This window comes from Trichosurus vulpecula, chromosome 6 (assembly GCF_011100635.1).
Source record: "Trichosurus vulpecula isolate mTriVul1 chromosome 6, mTriVul1.pri, whole genome shotgun sequence".
Classification (NCBI taxonomy): domain Eukaryota; kingdom Metazoa; phylum Chordata; class Mammalia; order Diprotodontia; family Phalangeridae; genus Trichosurus; species Trichosurus vulpecula.
The window spans coordinates 43,666,431-43,686,867 of NC_050578.1; the positions used below are offsets into that span (position 1 = coordinate 43,666,431).

General features: G+C 34.4%; 1 protein-coding gene across 1 annotated transcript in view; it reads right to left on the reverse strand.

The window, feature by feature from the left end:
* Window positions 1-779: 779 nt before the first annotated feature.
* LARP7 (La ribonucleoprotein 7, transcriptional regulator) overlaps window positions 780-20,437 on the reverse strand; it is a 32,361-nt gene continuing 12,703 nt past the window's right edge. Inside the window, exons 3-13 of the mRNA XM_036764844.1 lie at window positions 13,964-14,064; window positions 13,772-13,855; window positions 13,295-13,459; window positions 13,034-13,142; window positions 12,568-12,954; window positions 12,339-12,483; window positions 10,441-10,580; window positions 9,082-9,200; window positions 6,312-6,471; window positions 5,637-5,728; window positions 780-1,118 (exon numbers count right to left, since the gene is read on the reverse strand). Of these exons, the coding sequence (XP_036620739.1) occupies window positions 1,038-1,118; window positions 5,637-5,728; window positions 6,312-6,471; window positions 9,082-9,200; window positions 10,441-10,580; window positions 12,339-12,483; window positions 12,568-12,954; window positions 13,034-13,142; window positions 13,295-13,459; window positions 13,772-13,855; window positions 13,964-14,064 (1,583 nt within the window). The 3' untranslated portion in view covers window positions 780-1,037. The remainder of the gene's footprint in view (window positions 1,119-5,636; window positions 5,729-6,311; window positions 6,472-9,081; window positions 9,201-10,440; window positions 10,581-12,338; window positions 12,484-12,567; window positions 12,955-13,033; window positions 13,143-13,294; window positions 13,460-13,771; window positions 13,856-13,963; window positions 14,065-20,437) is intronic.

The following is a 20,437-nucleotide window of genomic DNA, read 5'->3' on the forward strand; positions in this document are numbered from 1 at the left end:
TTTTCTTATCATCCCCTCTCCTTCATTCTAAGCCATTTTTTTCATCTTGGTAACCCAGGTGGCCTAGAATACATCTATTAGGCACTTTAACGTATGTTGAATCCACAGGAAACAGAAACAATGCCTTTTCTCAACCATCTGCTGGGAATTTCAAAGGCTCATGTATCTAGTTACATCTATCTAGTTATAGAGATTTAGGCTGGACAGCATCCTCCAGAAAAATCCAAGCCTTTCCAATGAAATTGACTAAGGAATTTTCCCCAAACTTCTTTTATGGTCAGAGATATTAATTTGAATTAACCAACAGTAATCAATCTGATTGCTCAGCATTTGAATTTTCTTAAAATAATCAATGTATTCAAATAAAATTTCAATTAGAGAAGAAGTAGAATGTCAATTTGACTTCACTTCTTTCTTTGTTTTCAATAGTTCAGTTTCTGCCCAGCCCTGTAGGCACTGCCTTAGAATTTAGAATAAATTCCTCACCGGATCTATCAGATCTTTTCCAAATTCCAGTGCTCCAGGAGGGAGCCATGCAAGGCTCCCTAGCTACGACTGACTTTAATTCATTCCTCCTTTTGGAGGAATCTCCTCTGTTCATAAGTAACTTTTTTGGGGAAATATGCTATGTATTTCGATATGTTTGGCTATTTGATGGGGAGTGACTGTTGTGTCAAAACAAAATAAATTTAAAAAATTAAAATATGTTTAGGTTATGTAATCATGAAAACTTGTTAACTCAATTTAGATACATTCCTTAAAAATATAATTCTAAAGTCCCCAAAACACATTTTATTGTTAATTTGCCATTTGTTCAGTTGATTTACACAAATTATTTAAAAACACTAAATAAAAAAACACTCAAATGAAAAAGTGTATCTATAGGCTTAAAGTAGTTAAATTTATTTCAAAGTAAGCTTTTAAAACAATATTCTGCAGTACCATGATGAAAAGAAAACAGAAACAGATTTCTTAAGAATGGTAAAAGTATTCAGTGAATTTATAAGTCCTCAAGGTAAAGCAAAATTCAAATCTTTTCAATCATATTCTGAAAACCTAATGTGTTGACTTGCTTGTTGAGTCTTGGCCAGTCTAATTTTTTCAGCTTTGTTGATCAACTAGAAGAGAAGGTAGAAATTAGAGTATGTTCCAAAATGAAAATAATGTTCAAATGCACAATACAAATTTAAATCAGCTGTGATCAGTTGAATTCAACTCAAGGGAAAAATCATTAATTTCATTCAGTAAATCTTTGAACACTGTTATTGCACTCTGCTTAGCCAACAATAAATCCTAAGATATAGACTTGTAAAATTTGACACCACAGAAGTAATTCATAAACAAGTACCCTACATGTCCAAAGGCCAGAGGATCTAGCTAGGTAGTAATTAATATTACCTTTTAAAATGTAGGAAAGTACGGCATCAAAATAGAATTTTGCTTGACAAAATAGAATTATCTATAAATGATCTATTAGAAATACCATAGGATTATTGATCTAGAATTGGAAGGAACCATAAAATACCATTTAATCCAACCCTCCATTACCCTCCCCCTCCTTTTTTCTTTTACAGGTGAGGAAATTGAGGCCCAGAGAGATTTTTCAATTTCTACATACACTGTTTTAATTAAATGAATGCTGCAATAAGTCTAGAATAGCTTATAAAGATAATTCTTTGCTTTTATACTTAATTTGTGCTCTCCAATTAAGAAGTATATGACTATGCAATTTAAAATAGTAAAAATACAGATAAAAATATTGGAGCTTGACTTTAGATTGACTAACATATTACCTTTAATTTAAAAATTTTTTTTTACTCTGAATTTATTTTTGAAGAAAAAAATAGCATTGATTAAGTGCCTACCATTAGCCAAGCACTGTGCTAAGCAATTTACAAACACTGTCTCATTTGATCCTCACAACAACCATGGGGAGTGTTAATCGTTAATCCCATTTTAACGTTGAGGAAACTGAGGCAGAAAGAGATTAGGTGACTTGCCCGAGGTCATAAAACTGCTAGTAAATGAAGCTGAATTCAGAACTTTCTGACTCCAGGCCTAGGCTCTACCCATTGTATTGCCTAGCTTAAAAGATCTAAGCCATTTATTTAAAAATTTCAAATTCACTTTTATTACACAACTAAATTAAATACTCTCAGAGAATGTTTTGATAGATGCCACAATTGTGAAGAAAACTGACTATAACATTCAGGTTTTATGCATACAAATTCTCATGTTCATTCATTAGTAAAGAAAGACTTTATAATCTCCAAGGTCTGATCCAGCTCTAAATATTGGAACCCATAGAGTATTATTTTTGGAATTGTTATAATATATTTCTATTACAAAATTATACCACTCACTACCAAAAAGTCCTTTCATTCTCCAAGACAGATTCAACAAACATTTATTGGGCACCTACTTTGAACAGGACTCGTATTATAATACATGAGTCACCAATATGGTAGTTCCAATAAACAAAAACAAAATGGAATTGCTGTATAAAAGCCTCATCATTACTGCTGATTCTTAATGTGGCTGTGGGTGGCAGTGAGGCTGGACCTGTGACTTCACTGGTATAGGAAGCTATGATTTTGAAACTCCTTCAACACTGATGCACATCAGTCATTCACCTCGAATAGTCTTAGGAGAGCTGCCTTGGGAGTAGAGAGGCTCAGGTTTCAAAGTTGCAGATATAACAGACAGGGCTTGAACCTATGCATTCCTTCTTGCTTCAGGGGCAGGCAACTAGTTCACTAGGCCATGATATCTTTCTAATGTTATTCACTGGATTTGGCCCATTGGCTATGAACTTTATCTATGGGATGTTACAGTAACTTATGCCTGTTGGGAGAACTCAAGCACCCAGTGATGGTTAAGTATGTATGTGTCTACATACAGGCACAATGCAAAAAGTCATACTACAAACAAAGCGTCTACAAATATAGCACATTGTGTCATTACGGTTAATATTTATTTGCTGAAATTAAGTGATTAAAATAATATTTATACTTAAATTTTGCAAACTATAATATATTTGATTACTGACTTAAGAAAACTGGAGTTAGAAGTTTTGGATTCAAGATCAAACTTTAACCTTTCAGCCTTAGCCTCCTCGTCAGTATAATGGGGATTCTAACTTCACTATTGAGTTGTGGAAAATTTCTTCTACATCGTTATGCAAGAGAAAAACACAAGTTATCTTTATTACTCTCTATAGGGTGTCATAAAAATCAGATAGAAAAGACATGACCAAATATAATACTATGATTTTTTTATACTTAAAAAATGATTTTAATTTGAACCTGCTTCATTTTTATCAGTGCTTTGGTTCTCTCACCGAGATTAGGGTATTCATCATACATTTATAGAGTTAAATCAGTTGTTTAGGGCAAACTTCTGGCAGTGATTAATTTATGAATTTTTCTGTTTTAAAAAAATGAGAACTGAATGCCAGTATCACCAGCAACTACTTCTCTCATGTTCAAAAGTACTAATCTACTTTGGAGGCAAAGCTGTGAGATTCCAGTGTTATTACCCAGCCAGCATTATCATCCAGTCTGTGTTCTCAGATCTTTCTCACTAATCACAGCATGGCTGCTACACTTCATGACAAATTACACACTGTGACATAATTCAAGTCAGTAAAATAACAAGGATAGAATACAAAGATATCACTTTTCATAGTATCCTGACTCAATGTTCGTGGCATTTCTCACTCCACATACATTTTCTGGCCTTTATTCAAATCTATTTAAGTAACATCTTTGTATCTCCTCCCACCAGCTCCCCTTTTAGAGACAAACTACTTCTTAAGTCATTTTCTGAACATTTAGAGGAGAGGATTAAACAAATACTTCCAGGCAGTGATATATTCTTGGATTAATGTTTTAGCATTTAAATAGTCTCAAATAGGCTTTGACATGAACACTTCTCTGAACTGAGTATCTCCAGGAAGAAACAAGTAAGTCCTCACACACTGACTATTGAGATTTCCATTCAGGAAAACAATTAATTAACCCAAGTTCTTCCACAATCAGAAGAATCAGACAGAAACCCCAAAGAATCTCTTTACAGCCTCTGAAGCATCCTGATTAAAGGTAGTTTTTTTTACATTAGAAAATCAATAATATATTGCACAAATACTGTTTATACTAGCATGAAATATTAACCAGTATTGTTTCTCACATGCTACCCGAGGCCAAAAAAAAAAATGCATGCTAAATTTCTATTTGATTATGTTAAAGAGCTTTGATCTTTTCCTAGCTCTAAATTCCACTAGAGCAGGAGAATGGTTGGTCCCTTGTGTTCTATTTACTCTGCTAAATGAGTGGACAAATTAGTCACTCATCAAGACTCTCTCAAAACTTAAGGGCAAATAAACGCAAACAGACTTGTTTCTAATCCTTAAGAAATGTATTTCTTTGGCTCTATAATTTCTATATGACACGATAAGTCCTCCAGATTGGCCAGAGAAACTTTTTTAGAGTTCTATTCTGAAAACCCCTTTCCTTTAGACCCACTTAGGTTTCTCTCAAATTTTAATGTAGCTGATATAGGCCTGGAACATGCTCCTTCTAACTCCACCTCTTTGCTTACCTAGTTTCCTTAAAATTTTGTTTCTATGTGAACACATTATTTTCCCCAAGGGACAGGTTTCTTTATATTTGGGGGTGGTGTAGGGGTGGGGGAAGAGTCTTTGTTTCTCAATCATACCTTTGCACTTAGTCTAGGCACTCAATAAATGCACGTCTGATTTAAATCATGTATATTACAAGCCTGTGATGAGAACTATTTTTTTCCCAAACAGCATCAAAAAAAGACTGTCCTACTATTTTTGTTAATAGTAACCAGCAAAAATTAAGCATAACCCAATTGACAATAATGATTTTCCTTTTTCTAAATTAACTCATACCACTCAAAGGTTAAGAAAAATGCAATAAGTGATTTATTTTTAAGTCATTTAATTTTTTGAAGATCTTGATTGTATCTCCAGGTTTAAAACAATAATCCTCCCCAAAGCGATAAAACTGCCATTACTAGGAGGCATAGTATGCATAAGGTTTCTCAATCTTATCTGTGAAGCCTCATATCTTTATAAACTGCTCTAAATACATTGTGATTTTACCTTTAAGACATTCTTCAAATAATAGTTTTTCATTAAACTTTAACACACAAGGAGCCAGAAATCAAGACTGCTTAACTCAGAATACAAAGTACATTAGAAACAGAGAAATACCAAAGGTATTTACCTTGGTGAGGGGCAAACTAGTTTTAATTCAAGTTTTATATATATCATTTGTACATGGTTGTTTGCAAGTTGCCTTCCTCATTAGACTGTGAGCGCCTTGAGGGTAGGGATTGTGTTGTTTTTCCCTTTCTTTGCATCCCCAATGCTTAGTACAGTGCCTGGAACTAACTGTAGGCCAGGCCCTTAATAAATGTTTGTTGACTTGATTTGACTAGGCAAACAAAACAGTACAGTCTAGGGAATTACATGGACTGTGGTAAAATGTGGCTAAGTTATATAAAATTGAGAAGAAAAAAATCTACCAAGGAACACTTTTAAACATGTTACATGTTTACATGTTACCTGTTATGAAAGCAAAAGGAAAGGTAGATGTAATTCTGTTTACCTTCTCTGTTCCTCTTTTCTTTTCACGGGGCTGATTAAGCTTAGCCTGTCTATCTACTAAAATTTTCTGCCAGTATCTCTGTTCATGGTCACCTGTAAAACAAGAAATATGAACAACTGATTAATTAGACATAACGAGAATAAATTAGGATTTTAAAACAATTTTTAAATAGTCAAATTATGGGGTGAAAAAGTCAAGCTCTAACTTCACCTGTAAAAGGGAAGTGAACTTACCCAAAGTACTGTGCAGGTTTGAATTCAAAATAACAAACTCCCCAGAATTAGTGAAAGTTGAACAAATAAATGATGATTATTGGGAATACAATCATAGTCCAGAGACCTTTATACCCTCTCATGTAGTGTACTCCAATTCTTTAAAAATCTTAACAAACATTTGTGTCTGCTATCTCCTTGTTTGTCTGTAGACTGGACTGGCACCACTACCACCACCAGCAGCACCAGCACCAAAAAACAAGAGAACAAGAATGGAAAATGTGCAAACACAAAAAGTGATGTAGTCCAATTTTCATTATGCATAGGACAAGGAGGCTGGTGGGCAGCCTCACAAAGACTGTATGCCATTCAAAAACTCAAAGACAGCCCTATCTCTTGTCATGTTTGTCCAATTTTAAGAAATTTTTAGCAATTTAACATTTCCTGCCATTGAAAATCTTACCAGTGAGGATCTCAAATTTCCAATTATATTTCTTTTTAATTTCTGCATGCGCTTTGATTACTGCTTGAGCATCCTCTGGAGTTTTAAATCTAACATGGCACTCTGTATCTCCTTCTAGCACATCAACATAAACAACTTCAGATATTACTACCAAGGTTTCCTGCAGAGTTCAGGAGAAAAACAGAATGAAAGGTAATTTATATAAACACATTTATTACTCGTACCTTATTCTTTACCAAAAATTAAATATAAATATGGAACACTTTTTTAAAAATTCCAAAATTAGTATGATGATTCAGTATAAAGTGTAGGATAAGAATCAAGTATTTCTACTAGAGCAGGTAAAAACGTTAATAAAAGGAAACCAGAAAAAGAAATATTTAATAGGCTGGTTTCATTTATTTTCTATTAACAACCACACCCCTACAATTTAAGCTGAGATTGTATCTATACATCACTTCAAATTCCTAAAGGGCTAAAGGAATGTGAAGATTTCAGAAGAGAGGTATAAAGGGGTAGGATTCTAATGCTACATAAAATCTGAGAGCTAACTTTAAAAAGCGGCAAATTAACTTTTAAAGGTAATCCCCTCCCCACCATCAAAAAAAAAAATACATTGGGGAGGCAATTTGCTCTTATAAACCTTTTTAAAAACACAAGTCACTTTAAGTAAACTTAATGTTTTCAAGCATTATAAACTGCAAAGAAAAAGAGTTTTTAAAATTTTTTTGAAATATAATATTCTGATGGACACATGCTTCATGGGCACATGGTCTATAGTCTCTCACTAGTTTCTATCAAACCCTAAGTAAATTCTTCTAAACAACCAAGACCAATAGTCTCAGTCACAAACACTGAAAAGTTTACCTGTAAAAACCTGCTGTGAGGGGAAATTAACTAAGATCCTGTATTTCTAATCGATTTTGGTCACAGCAGGTTCTACAAAGACAATCCTCTTATGCAGGAATGTGACACTACTCTTAATTCTCCAAGTCCCATCCATAAAATTAAAAGAAAATAATTGGAGCTACTCAATAGAAAAAGGAATCTTCTTTTAATTCCCCTCCCTCCTTAACTTTGAGGTAAGTTTTGGCTATAAGATAATTGTAGGTTCCAAAAAATACTCAAAGAAACTTGGTTGATATTAAAACATGGGAGAAAAACATTTTTTTCTGGTTAATACTTTTTAAAATGAAGGACCAAGTCAGGACATGTAGTTCTTTTTTTTTTTTTTTTAAAAATACATCTCAGAAATTGGGGAATTCATTTTTAAATTATTTCAATGGTACTGGAGTTACAACACTTCACTTTGAACTAAAAAGTAAATAGTAGCCAAACTTTAAGTGATAGGAGGCATTATGCTGAAGAGGTTTTCACTTTTTGTAAATCAGGTGATGGTAAATTAATGCTGTTGGGATTTTATAATCTTTTAATTGATAAACATAAGGAAACTATTACTAGGATCAAAGTTTCCAACTTCTTTTGCCTAAGGCTTTTTATATACTTGAAAACCAGTGTTCATTTTTTTCTATTTTTACTTGATACATTTTCTTTGAATTAGTTTCTTATTTGCAATCTTTACTACTAATTTCTGTCCTGAAAATTTAAAGTGTCTGGCACTCAGTAGGTACTTAATAAATATTTGTGGAATAGTCAGTCTCAGTCTGGCCAAGCTGAATCAGAACTTGGTGTTAATGAGGTCAAGGTTGTTCTTTCTGGGTCAATTGCCGGGGGACAGGAAGGGTTTAATCAATTTAATTCAACATTAATTAAACACTACATTATTTACAAAGAGCCCCTAAATAGTCATCCCTTGAAAAAGCTATACTGTAAACAGACATTAATGAAGGAATTAGGCAAAAGTAGCATAGCAAAGATTGCTTAGTAAAAATCCATCATCATTGCTAGAAAAAAAAAATCACAGAATCACAGAATTTTAGAGCTTTAAGGACCCATTTATCAGCTAGCCTTACTGTCTCAACCATCACATTTTACTTTACAATCTAGCTGTCAAAAAACATATGAATAAATTGATTTCTTTAAAATATCTTCTCTTCAGCAGCTTCAGCTGCTTGAAAACAAATGAAAATTAAATGTTCTGAAGTTTAACAAATATGAAGTATAAACATACTTCAAAATTCTTTCTCCTAAATGTCCACTGAAACTGTAAACATTAAGAAAATTTCACATTACTTAGAAGTTTCAGATTAGTAAAATTCTGATCAAGCTTTAAAAAAACTGTGTGGAAGTTCTTCTGAAAAGGCATGTTTTAATGGGGGAAAAATCTTACATTAATAAAATCTAAAACATTTTATAGTCTTTTAAATTTTAATAAAACAATTTAACTTAATTTTAAGTTTTTAGTCAAGCATAAAATTATTCCACTACAAGGGAGTCATCAACTTTCACTTCAATTAAAATGATTAAATGTATATAATCCTAATGCTTTTTTAAATCTTCCCACAATTCTACTTAATTTGAAATAGTAAAAGTTGGAAGTTGACTTTCAAATCAGTCAGTAAACCACTTAAAGCTTTAACTCAAAGATTTAAAAAGTTAAAAAAAAAGTTTATAATGCAACCAAAAGAAGTGACTTCTCGAAGGCTTTGGGCCAAGTTTACCATTTACCAACAAAGAGAAAACTTAAGCACAACTTCTACCAAAGGAGAAATTCCAATTTGATTAGTCTAAATAGTTTTGCATATTTTCCCGGGGCAGTACAGTTATTCCAGGGAAAGGTGACGGTTAACCAGAAGGCTCAAAGCCTTACCCGGAGGTGTTTCCTGCTTGGCAAGGGCTCTGTGCTAATGATCTTCACAATCACTCCACTTACAAACTGGGGTCCCATTGTGTTAACCTTCTCAGGGGGCTGACAGTCTTCACTGCTTGCTGTTAATTTGGAAAGGAAAAAGACAAAAAAAATTTCACAGGTAACAAGTCTGACAAAGGAAAAATGTAACGCCAAATTATCACGGCAAATACAAGGATTTCTTTTGTTGGTCGCAGTAATGATTAAATTTATCACTATTTCTAAATGAATGTTGCTCCAGAATTTCATAATCCCTAGCCATGATGACCTATTTTTGGGTCAGTGAAAAAAACACCAAGTGTGGGGGAAAAAGAAACACCAAGTGTTAATTTTCAAGATTGGAAAAGAGTGAAAAGCTTTTAAAGATTTCAAAGAAAATATAAAACTTAAGTGGAGAAAAGTCTCAGGAATTACACATTCAGATTTTTTAAAATTACCTAAAAGTTATTTAATGATAATGCGTTAAAAAAAAAATCAAACTAAAGATGATTATTTTACAATGGTAGTCATATGTACTCCCATTACTGCAAAAATAAAAACTCATTTAATTCATCTGCATGAAGTTATTTGGAATAGAAAATATTATCTAAGGGGTCCCCAAATGGTAGAATTCACTAGAGCTTTATCATAACATACTCTTTCCTCACTTAGTGAGGACAAAATTACAACTGAGATTGTATTTTCTCTTTGGAATATTCTAAGAGAGACCGAAGTATTCTCAAGTCCTTTGTTACAGTGGCTTGATTGAGTCACAGAAAAGTGATGTTAATGTTTAGGCCCTTCCTGCACTTAACTGTGCAGACCAACGTACAGAGCACCTAGCACATAAATTTCACTGAGTATATGAGCTCCAAAATATGCTGATTAACATTAGGTGGATGACGATTTGGTCCAAACAAGAAATGATAAACTGGACTAGTTAGACAAAAATCTCACTACACACAGTGAACTTGAAATTGAAAACTGAAAAATGGAGGGAGTAAGGAGACCAAAACTAAAAGATCATAAAATATCACTGCTTGAAGAGTTAAGTTTACAGCCAACAAAAATTTTTAGAAAAAAAGCCTGCAAATACACAGGACTCAGTTTCTACACAGCATTCCAAAATAAAATATTCAGATACAATTATTTACTGAGAACCAGTCTGCACTTATTAAATATCTGAAAATCTATTTCCCTGACAAATATTTATAAATTAAATGGGTTAAAGAAAATTATATTAGCCATAATGTTTTTATTTATGAGGCATATCTACAAATAGGCTAATAAAATTTAAATAAAAGGATATGTAAATTATAAAAGCCATCACACTGCCTTTACCATGGCCATTTTTTATTCCAGGGTCTGCGTCCGTTTGCCCTAAATTCTCAGACTTTATTTGGGATATTGTTTTTTTTAAAGAAGCCATGCTGGCTTTCTGCAGAGCCAAATATTCTTTTTTCAATTCCATCCATTCACTCCTGTAAAGGAAGAAAAATGAATGAAACACTGTTGTCAGCTAATGTCAAAAGAACATGCATATTCTTTAATGATCTCCCCGGTTTGGAGCAAACCCAGCAAACAAGTAAACAGCACCCCACTAAAACAACTATAAAAAATGCAGTATTTTTAGTTCCCCAGGGATCTTCTTAGGCACGCTTCTCAAATATGGATTTTTGGAAATAAATTCTGGGATTAACTCATTAATCAGAGAAATAATTTTTTCTAGAACAAAAATCAGATTAAAGTTTTCAAAGCTTTGTTTTTGGGTTTCCCTCCCCCACAAATTTAAGTGATAGCATTCCTTAGTATTTACTAGCATCAAAAGGAATTACTAAAGAGAAAAAACACCCAATGGAAGCAATTTATATATTTACATACATTTAACATGTAGATGTTTCTGCAAACAGTTCCAGTTTTGCTAGATAGAAACACAATGACCATTCGGTCACTGTGAGATCACTCATTGTTACCCTAATCTGTGCCATCAAACAAGTAGATAGGAGATTTTTAAAGAGGAGGATATCTTTTGGTAATGGTTTTAGCAGTTAACATTGACAACTGTATACTTCAAAAAAAAAAAAAAAAAAAGCATCCAGATCCACCCCGGATCATACATTCCCAGAGAGCAGATACATTAAAATAACAAAAGACTCGTGTAATGATTCTTTGAGATAAAAAGGCAAAAGGAACTCCAGAGTTAAGAATGGTATAAATAGAGAAGTAGGGGGAGCTAGAGTCTTTGACACACACTGAAGAGGAAGAGGAAGCCCAGGAAGGTAAAGAAAGCCTTCTCCTATGAAGGTATGGTAGATCCACTAAACATTCTGCCCTGCCAACCTACTACGCCTGCTAAAGAACTTCAAGGAGTTTTTGGGACCCCTTCTACTTTAACATGGAGGTACTTTCTGTGATTAAAAAAGTAAGTGCTTCCATGTTTTGGTAGGAGTGAATCCTGCTCTCATTCCCTGAATTCCGGATGGCTTGATTCCCTGAATTGTTTTAATGCTGTCTTTGTATGTCAACTTTCTGGCAAGGAATCCTCTCTGCTTTAACATGGGGGTACCTGCTACGTAATAAAAAAGTAAGTGCTTCCATGTTTCAGTGGAGGGGATTCCAAATTGGCACATTTTAAGCTAATGTTGATTCTGCATAATTTCTATCACCTGAAGTTAAAAAATTTTCTCACTTTTGCAGGATGAGGTCTTAAGAGAAGAACTGGTATTGCGTTTCTAAAACTATTTTTCAGGACTCCCCACCACTTAAACGTGGATTTACTTGCTTTGTTTCTAAAAAAGTAAGTGCTTCCATGTTTTAGTGATGGTGAGTCTTACTTTTCCTGTTAGATAATTTAAATGTATATTTGAAAGATAATTTTTCTGACCTATTTGTGCAAATAATTAAGTGCTTCTGTGTTTTAGTTGTGGTGAATCCTAACAGCTTAAGGAACTGTTTTAAGTTTTATTTACCTATTGTTGGGATTTTTTTCCCATCTGGGCTACGAAATTTCTTTGGCTACAGGCCACTACTGTTGCTAACATGCAACTCTGTTATATGTAAGCGGGAATTGCACTTTAGCAATGGTGATGGCCTGGAAGACATTTAAAAGTTTAACCTAAATATAGACTTTATTTCAGTCCCAATGAGAATGCCTTACCTATGTGGATACAGATGTATGTGTCTAGCTTAATAAAACAATAGATAACTAAAACAAAGGAAGTCATTATTTAGTAACATACTTGGATAATACTCTCAGTGGTATGACCTCCTCTCCCATTTTGTGTCTTTCTTTATGCTTTTTCTTGTGCTTTCTTTTTGATTTTAAAAGGGATCCATCTTTCATATCAACAGCATCTTTCTCCTCTTCAGTAGAAACTTCTAGGTCTAAAGGAAAAGATGTGATTAATTATGAAACTATTTCCACCTTTTGTCCTTAACAGCATGCAAAAATGGCTTGTTTTCTTCTACCTTTACAATCCTTTGGCATTTCAACTTTTTGATGCTCATCTTTAGCACTTTCTTCCTTAAGAGAGCTTTTCTTGACTTTTGAACTTGGTATCAATGTATCCACATCTCCAGAACTATTTCTCTTCCTCTTCCCTCCTCTGGTTTCTTCAGGTAAACCCAACACGTCAGATCGTTCCTTTTTTTTCTTTTCTTTCTTACAAGGTGGCCTTTGGATATCTGAACTACCCACTTCTGAGCCCTCTGACGTTGTCCTGTGCCTTTTAAGCTTGCTTAAATGTTCATCATGTTCATCAGGGGTGTCTGTATTTGTTTCCTTCATTTCTACTGCTGCCTGAGCACCTTCCTTTTTTATTCGTGATTTCTTTTTCTTTTTTTTCTTCTTTTCCTCTGTATACAAATCACATCATTAAATGTGGAAACATGACAAACTTTAAATTAAAAACCAAATATGAAAAATGAGACCTACCAGCAGCTCTACAGATACTGGTATTAAGGGCAGGAATAGGTTTATTTTTCACTGTCTTTGGAAACATTCCAGGTTTTCTTGGTGCTTCCTCTGGTGGATTATTTAAAAACTTAAACAAGTAGGAAATTAGTCAAGTTAGTATCTGTTATTTTAAAATTTGGTTTCTTAAGTTGTAAAATGACCTATGCCTCTGCCCGAATCCCTTTCTCCCTCATCTCATTGTGGGGGTGGGGGTAGTTCACCTCAGTATTGACCACCTACCTCTATAGCTTTGTCTGCTTGTTCTTTTGTTTCAAATTCCACAAATGCAAATCCTTTTGGATCTCCAGTAGACTTGTAATGAGGAATGCTGATGTAAACAACATTCCCACATTTTCCAAATACTCTTTCAATCCAACTATGATTGACATTTTTGGGAAGCAATTCCTAAGAAACACATGTAGGTAAAATTAAAGAAATCTGACATACAAAACTGCATCAATTCTTTACAGATGGCAAGGGAGAAACAAATCCTGCACTTCCCCCACCCCAGTGCTAGAGGTATTTACCAGGAGATAGCTTGACAGTGGATGTGGAGGGAAGCTGGGGAAGGGGGCAGGAGAAGGAAGAAAACAAGAGGGACAAGATCTGCAGCCATAACCATTTTAAGTCTAGGGTCTCACTAAATTCTCAACACTAAAGACCCGATAGGTGACCCCCTTGTCTTCACATAACCTCAGAATTGTATATAAACCTTACCACATATACAGTTCGGTCATCCACATCTTTTGGCTTCTCACCCAGTGGCTGGCGCCTTCTTACTCTTGTACCTTCCAAATCCAACTTGAAGGGGAGCGAAGGTGGGGGGTGGGGTAGAAAAAACCTTGTTAAAACTGCTCATGAATAGAGGGCTAAGGAAATTTTGGTTACCAGGAAGCTAAATATACTCACCTCTACAACTGATGAACTCTTCAAGGCTCTGGCTATCAGTTTTCCATCAGTTGTCAATTTCTTCATTTTGTTAAATGATACAAGAAGTGATATATCAACATCTAAGGGGTAAAAAAATTCATAAAAATGAAGCTACTATTGTACCTAAGAGTAGCAAGGAAATCAATTTTTGCAGCTCAAACTTCTATAAAAAATCCAATTTACCTTAGGCATAATTGCAAATATGACTTCCAAGTTTCCAGTGGCCACAAAAAAAGCTTAAAACTACTTTCCCATGCATTGAGGGATTCAAGGTCATCAAGCTAATATACCTAAATTTTTAAAGTCAGTGGAATCTTGCATATTACCCCAAATCCCTCGGTCAATGAAATTTATACTTGGGAAATGTCCAGAGATGGCACTCAATGTAAACTGCTTATTAAAAAAACTCACAAAACTTAAAGGATTGAGGACAAGGATCTTTGACCTAGCTTGCCTCAAATTCCAAAAGTAACTTCTGGTTAGCTCTGACTAGTAGGCCTTGGGCAAGTTACTTATCTAGTTAGATCCATATCTAAAGAGCCCAGCCTAGCTATCCCATATATTTTGCCCTTCAGGTGGCACACCATCATATTTTACCTATACATTAAGAAAGGTTAATAGGTTTGCCTATTAACCTTTACCCAGCCATCACAGAATTTTATTTTTTTGCCATTCTGATGGATGTTGGCACCTGAAAGTTCTGTTAATTTGAGAAGAGAGTAAAGTATTGGTAGGATAAAGAGGCAATGTAAGTAGGCTATCAAGGACTTAAATTCTAAAGAGGAAGTCAGCCCAAAAGAAGGTCTCAAGTATGAAATTGTTTGGTTTAGACTACTGGAAATCAATGGAAGAAAATAATAATCTGCCTAATAGTTTTAGATAATATGTATTGGTATTTAACAGATTGAGGTATATAAGTATAACTTTCGTATTACTTTGTTAAGTAAAGCCTTTAGTTTCACTTAAAACACAAGAAATTATGAAAGGTCCAGTTATAAAGAGAAACTCCAAAAAGGAAAAGTAGAAGCAGCTAACAGAACAACAAGAACATAGAAAGACCTCTTTAAAATTTACATTTTTAAGAGACACAAAAAGATATTAAGCCAGGTAACAGGACACAAAAGCAGAACAGTTATACAGGATATAATGAGGCCAGTCAGGAAACCTACAGACCACAAAGCCTTGGGAGTGTAAATTAGGGAAAAGAAAAAGATTAAGAAATAAAAGTGGATAAAAGTGATGCTAGATAACAACCAAAGGCTATTGACCAATATTTTCTTCTGTAGGATAGATCGAAAGTGTCAACTGAAAATCCCTGTTTTCAGAGATACGGCATTAAGTAAATACAAAATCATCTGAAAATTTTTGAGAGTTGCTGTAGAACAAGACAGGTACAGATGGGCAACTATTGGTCAATTGTCAAGAACTGAAACAAAATGGAATCTATCAAATGAGCACACTGCACATAGGCTCATGTGTTTGTTTGACTTTAAATATTGTGAAAACCCAGAAACTTGGGAAAGCAGAAGCTGCAACAGGATCTGCGTGACTGACTACTTTTGACAGGATTACCAGCTTGATACATCAGGTGAACATTATAAAAATAACTTACCTACATTTTAATAAAGCATTTGACAACATTTCTCATCTTATTTTTATCAACAAGATGTAGTCAGTGACATGCTTTTCCAAAGCCTTTTGGTTGGTCCTCATTTTCCGTTGCTGGGGTTCCATGAATCACCCATATAACACAATCAGATCCCCTTGCTTCACAGAGAAACTCTGGGTTCATTTTGTAATTTACTAGCCAAAAAAGGCAATTAGATCTTACAGCCCATTCAGAGAGACACATTTGTGACTGAGGAGGGGGCAGTCCAATTTCAGCCACTCTGCCCTGATCAGCTCACATCTGGACTGTGTTCAATTATGTGGCATGCTATGGCCTGATACAAGAAAAATGTAACAATCAGAACTATGAAATGGAAGAATCTGCCTTTGGAGGGAGTGAGCTCCCTTTCACTATAAAGTTCTTCAAGCAAAAGTCAGACAAATGCTTCCTAGGAATATTCAGCAATGGGAGGGGTGGTGGTGGTAGAAGACCAGAGACAGGGACACTGAAATTCTTTGATTCTGTGAAAGAGACCAATTTCTGAGGAAGTAACTGAATGTATCAATGAATTATCCTTAAAAAAAAAGCATAGAGCCCTGCTCAATTTGTAGGAGAATTTTTCCAACCATCAAAGAACAAATAATTCCTATACTATTTTGGCAGTTACTAAATATTATAAAGATATTGCATGATACTCAATTATTTTTATCAAGGAAATATGGCCCTGATTTTAAAACCCATAAAACATTTTTAAAATTTTAGGCTAATCTCATTAATGAAAATGAATCAAAAAATACAAAATACTGATAAGTAAAATAAATATTGTGGTTTTACCTCTTGACACCAAATAAAATGTAGGGAATATTTAGGGAATGCTCTGATGGCACTATTTTGTCCTTTGCTGAAGAGATCTTTGATAAAAACGCAACATCAGTTCAAAATTAAAAATACTAAGAAGAACAGGAAGAGAAGTATCAACTTGAAACCTAGAGCTAAAGGGAAATGACGGAGAAACACTAGTAGCCTCACTACTAAAAAAGGAGGTACAACAAGTGTAATCATTCTTCACTTACATTTGATATAGTATTAGAAATGCTAACAACTGCAATAAGAAAACAAAAATAATTTAGGAAATATGTTAGAAATGCAATATGAAGATAGCAATTTTTCCCCCCTGGAAATTCTTTATTCTTAAAAGAAAAAATGAGACAATAAATGTCACCGGGTTGTGGGTTACAAGATACACTTACAGAATCTTCAGCATTTTTGTATTACCAATAAAAGTATAAAAAGAAACTGTAACTAAAAGTAATAGACAAACTTAAGTATAAAGCTGAAATGACAGCAATAAAGATTTAAATTGGCAAGAAATTTAATGTTTATGACTGGTTCAATAAAACAGATCAATGTGGCAAATGATAAGGCTTTCTAAATGAACTTACAGATTTAGTGCAATATCAGTAAAAAAAATATCAGTGGATTCTTTCATGGGAATGGATTAAGTCATATAAAAGAGATTACTGTGTGGACTTGACTTCAAAATATTTGTAATGCTCCCCTCCTCTCAAAGCTACCAGCTATAAGGCAAAATAAAGAAAGAAAGAAAGAAAATAGTTGTAAAACTCAATGGTTGACACTCCAGATAAGAGACCAAACATACTAGATTTATTTTTGGTAAACCTGCAGCTAATCAAAACTAGGGGAAATGCTTTATTAATAAATAGTTGGGAAAATGGCTGGCAAAAAGTTTTCTCATAACATTTCAATAGAGCTATGAAATCTCTCAAGTTAAGCTCCTTTAGGGCAAGGATTATTTCACTTTTGTGTTTGTATCCTTAGAGTTTAGTACATACTAAGTATTTAATACATACTGAGTAACTAACTGACCTCATTGACATAGATTTATTGGGCTGCTCACAACCAACCCATTCCTTTCAGGCCCTAGAGAAATTTGTGAAAGTCCTCCCACAAATCCTCAAAGCTAAGTGTGCAGAAGGACCTTCCTTCTGAGCTTTCCTCTTGAGCTTCTGTGGATACTGAGGGAATACACGCAGGCTGTCCATCAAATATCCCTCACTCTTCATGACGTCCATCTCCTTTTCCTATTACACATCTCTCTGTTGACACCCTTTGCTTTTTTAATAATTTTTCTTTGGCTTTATGTTGTGGCCCATTTATATACATCATGCACCGTTCCAACGCAACCTTAATTCCTTACTTCTATGGTACAGTAATATTCTATTTCATTAACATGACACACTGTGTTCAGCCATTCACTCAAATGATGGTTGGCTACATTGTTTATAATTCTTTGTTAACAAAAAGTGCTCCTATAAATATTTTTGTACAAAGGGATTCTTTCTCTGTCTTTGAATTCTTTGGGGTATATGCCTCACAATATATGCTTAGTTGAAAGACTTTGGGGATATTTTCCCAAATTGCTTTCCAGGACAGCTGGAGCAATTTCTAGTGTGCTCCACTTATTGTGCCTTTCCTCCCATAGCACTTCCAATATTTACGATTTTTCTTTTTTGTCATCTTTGCCAATCTGATGGTAGCTTAGTGGAAACTGAGGGTTTCTGAAATTATAAATGACTGTGAATGAATGTCCTTGGCTGCTATTTCTAACTGGCAATGTTTTCTGACTAAGGTAGTTTCTAAGTAATTTTGATCACCCTTATTTGTGATGATTAATTTCCAGCTGTTCAATTTCCTATACAATAGCAGTAGGAAGGAGGGAAATAAACACTTATTAAGTGCCTACTATGTTCCAGGCACTGCGCTAAGGGTTTTACAAATATTTCATTTGATACTAGTCTATGTTAACATCTGTTCTTTTATTCGCTTTCTGTTTTCCAGCATGAATGGCTTGTTTCAATAGGTCAAAACTGGGGCTGCCCCAACTGAATTATTTTCAATTGCTTCTATACATGTTTATTTCTATTTTTAATGACATTAGTTTTAATCAATTCTCTAAAAATTCAATAATCTAACTATATACAAACAGCTGATTCACAAATGACTCCCATATGACTAGTTCTTTCCTGTGAAATACAACTGATTTCATTTTTTGTGATGTTATTTGATCCTGGTTATAACTAGTGCCACTCAAATCTTTTCTTAAGGAAAATATTCATGATATATAGGCATGAGAGACTGTATAGTCTCCAAACAACCACCTTTTGTTTCTTATGCCTGAATCATGTTTTCCAACATTTTTTGTCCAACTTCTGCATTCCCACTTTTGCATTTAAGTCACTGAATATTAAACACTGGTTTAATTTGCAGGGCATAAATGAGTTCTTAGCAGAATCTCTTTACTTCCTTATCCTTTGAAATAAGAGTTGGTGGGAAAGATGTAATAACCATCTTCATAGTTTCTTTTTATTAAGTTTTTGGATGGTTTTTGAGCAATATAACATGAAAAGAACAAGGGTTCTGGGGGGCAGCTAGGTGGCGCAGTCAGTAGAGCACTGGCCCTGGAGTCAGGAGGACCTGAGTTCAAATCTGGCCTCAGACACTTGACACATGTACTAGCTGTGTGACCTTGGGCAAGTCACTTAACCCCAACTGCCCTGCCAAAAAGCAAAAAAAAAAAAAAAAAAAAAAAAAAAAAATAAAGAAAGAAGAACAAGGGTTCTATTAAGTGTTTTTTGTTGCCTATTTCTTGCATAAAACCAACTCCATCAATTCCTTTATTTCCTTTTCCAAGGCGAACCTGTAAGCCATCTTTATACTGTTTGCAACTATCTCTCTTCTTTAGGTTTAACTGATTTTAAAAAAGGTTTTATTGATGCCTTTCAGTTTTTATACCAGTCATATCTCCTCCACTGAACCTCTCCTTCAATCTGTCCCAAACATTTTTAAGTGCCTACTATTTGCCAGGAAGTATGCTCGGTGCTATGAATAAATAAATGAAGAAAAGAAAGTCCCTGCATCCAAAAAGATCAGTCTATTAGGGGAGCCAAATATACATACATACACACACACACACACACACACACACACACTCACACACTTAAGTATAGATAAAAACATATACAAAATTGATATAAGGTAACTTTTAGGAGGAAGAACAGCTGGGGGAATAAAAGAAAATTTAGGCAGAACCAAGTGAAAGAACACCTGAATCTGCCAGCTCAGGGAATGACATTCCAAATTAGCCCATTCTAAGAAGGGGCAATTATTTGTTCTCCAGGACCAAGTATGGTCCCTGAGATTAATCTGAGATCAGTTTTCTTGTACGGCTGCTTTTATAGATCTTTCTATATAATATATATTACATATGTTGTAAATTGTCATGGTTCTCTTCACTTTGTTCTTCATCAATTTGTATAAGTCTTATGTTTCTTTGAATGATTCATATCTGTGTTTTCTCAAAATAATTATATTCCATTATATTCATATGGAGCAGCTAGGTGGCGATAGAGCACCAAGCCTGGAGTCAAGAACATTCAGGTTCAAATTTGGCCTTAGACACTTGTTAGACACTTGTTAGTTGTGTAACCCTGGGTAAGTCGCTTAACCCAGTTGGCTTCAGTTTCCCATCTCTAAAATGAGCTAAGGAAGGAAATGGCAAACCACTCCAGTATCTTTGCCAAGAAAACCTCAAATGGAGTCATGAAGAATTGGACATGACTGAAACAAACTGAACAACAAAAGATTCATATACTGCAATTTTTTTAGCCTTTCCCTCATTACTGGGCATCCAACATTGTTTTAAGGTTTTTGTTTCTTTTGCTATCACAATAGCAATATAACAATTGTTATATCACAGTTGTTTGCTACCACAATAGCAATGACAATAGTGTGAGTGTGTGTGTGTGTGTGTGTGTGTGTGTGTG